The 3,276-nt window shown below is 35.1% G+C and overlaps 1 protein-coding gene across 1 annotated transcript; it reads left to right on the top strand.

The window, feature by feature from the left end:
* Positions 1-1,456: 1,456 nt before the first annotated feature.
* Positions 1,457-2,538, top strand: LOC112904844 (neuroligin-2-like; the record flags this gene model as incomplete). Its single annotated transcript, XM_025975919.1, has 3 exons — positions 1,457-1,660; positions 1,773-2,055; positions 2,115-2,538. Coding segments are annotated over 3 exons (911 nt in total), but the record flags the coding sequence as incomplete, so codon positions are not given.
* Positions 2,539-3,276: the final 738 nt, after the last annotated feature.

Below are 3,276 nucleotides of genomic sequence, written 5' to 3'. Positions count from 1 at the left end.
TAGATTTAGTTTGGCAAGTCGATACCCCAAATCAAAAAGGACTTTATCAAACATAAACATCATAATTATTAGTAGCTAATTGTTATTTGTAGACTTATTCATGGTTATAATCACGTAAAATGCATTTCATCTCCGACATTTTTGCTGTAGGCTCTTCGTTTCAATTTAATTATCGGAATATCAGAAAACGATTGTCCAAATGTAAACTGTATTTGTTCGCATTGCCTGCGTCAGAACCTGTCCAAAAATTACCTACCCTTATTCCTGTGCATCGCATATATTATACAAATGTACGTGATGACATAGAGTTGTGATATATTTACAATATGTACGAATGTTGCTTGAATATCGTTTATATTATGCAAAATGTATTCCATAGTTTGTTCGTTTGCATGTATTGCAACGTCCTGTTTGTCTGCGTAACTACCCTCAATGTATTCCCTAACACACTAAACGCTTTGAGGTGGTATTCGACCACATATAATATATATATATGTATTTGCATATATTCATTATTAGCGGCGGTTTGACCACAGGAGTATATATAAGAATTTTATTCTAAACGTATTCAATTTTTATTAATTAAACATTCTATTTTTTCCTAACAAATTGTGTACTACTTTATGAAAACAAACCACCATAGCTAATAACAACAATAACACTCACCTTTTTTATTAATTCATAATATGTAATTTACCACAGTCTTCCAGTTTATATTCTTTTTTGATACAAGACTATTTAATAATAGATAATAATTTTATTTCTTAGCAGTTAGTAGACCGAATATGATTAATATTCAAGCATCACCGCTGCATTATATGCAAAATGCATGTGTATGAACACAATTCAGTATTCATTGACGGATAATAACATAATTATACTTGCGGCTATATCGGTGAACGCATAATTGTGTTTATATTTTGCCTTTTGTGGTAGAAATTCCATTCCTTGGGCACAATTTAGAATACATGCACCTGACACGCAGCTCTAGGCGGTCGTATTTGTACTAAAACTTGTCCCAGAAGCATTTAATACATCCAAGAAGGTTGCTCATCATCTTTTTGAAAAGCAGTATTAATATGTATAAAATAAAATAGTTCGAAGTGGTCTGTATTCTGTCAAAACTGCCAGACGCTGATCGCTATTTCGATCTTTTTGGATCTCATCAGCGCGTCGCAGGCAGCACCGACAGAACACATACCAACTTTTACCTGCTGTCTTAACAGCGCGTTTTAGAAAATACCACAACTGGTTTCAGCAAGTAGATATCCATATATTTAAATGGACCTTATTGGAGCATACGTAATCCTAAAATGTAGCATCGTACTACAGATGGCGTTTACCGCGCCGTTTGTGGTATTTTCCAGTATTAATATGTGATTAAAATCATTGTTTTTACTATCACGAAATACTTTTCCCGCTTTTACTTTCAATGTTCTCATTTTTCTTTTAACAGGCTTCCTAAAACCTGGCTTGGAGGACGAAAGCAGGAGCAATTTTGGACTAATAGATCAGATTGCTGCACTGCTTTGGATCCAAGACAATATAGATAAGTTTGGAGGCGATCCAAACTCGGTGACATTGTTTGGACAAGGAAGCGGCGCAGTGTGTGCCAATTTCCTCATGATGTCTCCGATGATTATAAAGGAAGGAGATAAACGTAAGTGGAAGATTATTCCGTATTATCAGTTCATCGATTTCATAAAATACAAAAAAAAAAATAAAAGTCTACACAACAATTTTGCTAATTTAATGAAGGTTACATTTTCTAGTTTTATTTCACCGAGCTATACTAATGAGTGGTACGGCTCTGTCTGACTGGGCATTGGTAAAAAATCCAACACACGTCACTCTACAAGTCGCTAAGGCGGTTAGATGTCCTTCAAATGGCAAAGAACTCGAAGAATGCTTACGAAAGAGAAGACTAGAAGATCTCATGGACATTTCCATATCAATTCCCGAGTATCAAACACCATTTGGTCCAATAATTGATCAGACGGTCATTCCCAATTATCCAAAACATATCATGAGTGCGTACAACGATATCTTTAAAAGGTAAACTTCCTTCGTATGGAGACATTGGTTCTCAATTACTTTGATTTCAATTATTTCAGGTTTGAATTAATATACGGTGTTATGGAGGTAGAAAGCGCTCATCTTTTAAACACTGTTGCAATGGCAGCCGGAATGTTACAAGAAGAAACGAATTCTGAATTACGAAAATATTTTGAAACGAAGTTTGAGGCGAATGTGGGTTTTATATTGGCCCACACATTGTCGGCATATTCTCGATTTGTCGGTACTGACAATAAACTGAATAGTTATGACGGTCAGAGTTATGACTCAGCTTTCTTGAATAGGGATTATCTCCTCAATATACTGTCAGATGTTCGAACCGTAGCACCTGTAACTCTAATGGCTAAACTTCATTCTGCGCTCAATTTGAATTCGTACTTTTACGTTTTTGGACACAAAACCGCTTCTAATTATTATTACGTAAGTAAAATATGTTATATTCATACAGTAGATTTTCTTTGATAGAGGAGTCACCAGTTGGATTCGTTTCTAAATGAAATGAAATTGTAACTGATAGCGAAACAATTATTTTAGAAAGAGTATAGTATTAGTTCAACAGAATTGCTTTATAAACTTAGATGCCGAAGTATGTAGCTTTAACGTTCAATATGACAAAATCCATCGCTTTCTGGAAGTTGCAAAGGAATGTCTCGTGACGAATCCTCGATTTCTTGATCCTCGAGTGTTCTACAGCTTCCAACGTAGAATTTTCTTGAAAATATTCTAAACAAAAAATAACACTGTAGTTCGTGTTATTTAACAAACGAAGGAAATTTGTAACTCAGTTCGTATGTAAACCAAGTGACATGTTGAACGCTGTACAGTCTTAATTCAAGTACGAAAGGATCTTTCATGCAAATGGCTTTTGGATACTTGTCAGGTAGTTACTTTCACATATGTTGCTGAACCGATGACCCTTTGGTCTTTATTATTCTTTACTCAAAAAAAAATTGAGGATTTCGCACTATTAGATTAGATAGTTATACTTCGTTTAATTTCTGTAGCGATGTGACCTTCAGTTTGACCGTCGCAAAGTAGAAAAGAACAGCACTAGGCCAGAAAAGGAAGGAGACAACTCTCGGTCAAACTCTTAACCGGTGAGGTGCGTATAATCCGTACAGTACTGCACGGAAAAATTGACCATTTTATCCACTACAATTGCATTGCTCAAATGTGCTGTTATTGGTACCATTTACTACT

The sequence above is a fragment of the Agrilus planipennis genome, unplaced genomic scaffold, assembly GCF_000699045.2.
Source record: "Agrilus planipennis isolate EAB-ADULT unplaced genomic scaffold, Apla_2.0 scaffold98, whole genome shotgun sequence".
NCBI lineage: Eukaryota > Metazoa > Arthropoda > Insecta > Coleoptera > Buprestidae > Agrilus > Agrilus planipennis.
The sequence above is the reverse complement of the archived record's forward strand: the minus strand, read 5'-3'. Positions and strand labels throughout refer to the sequence as shown.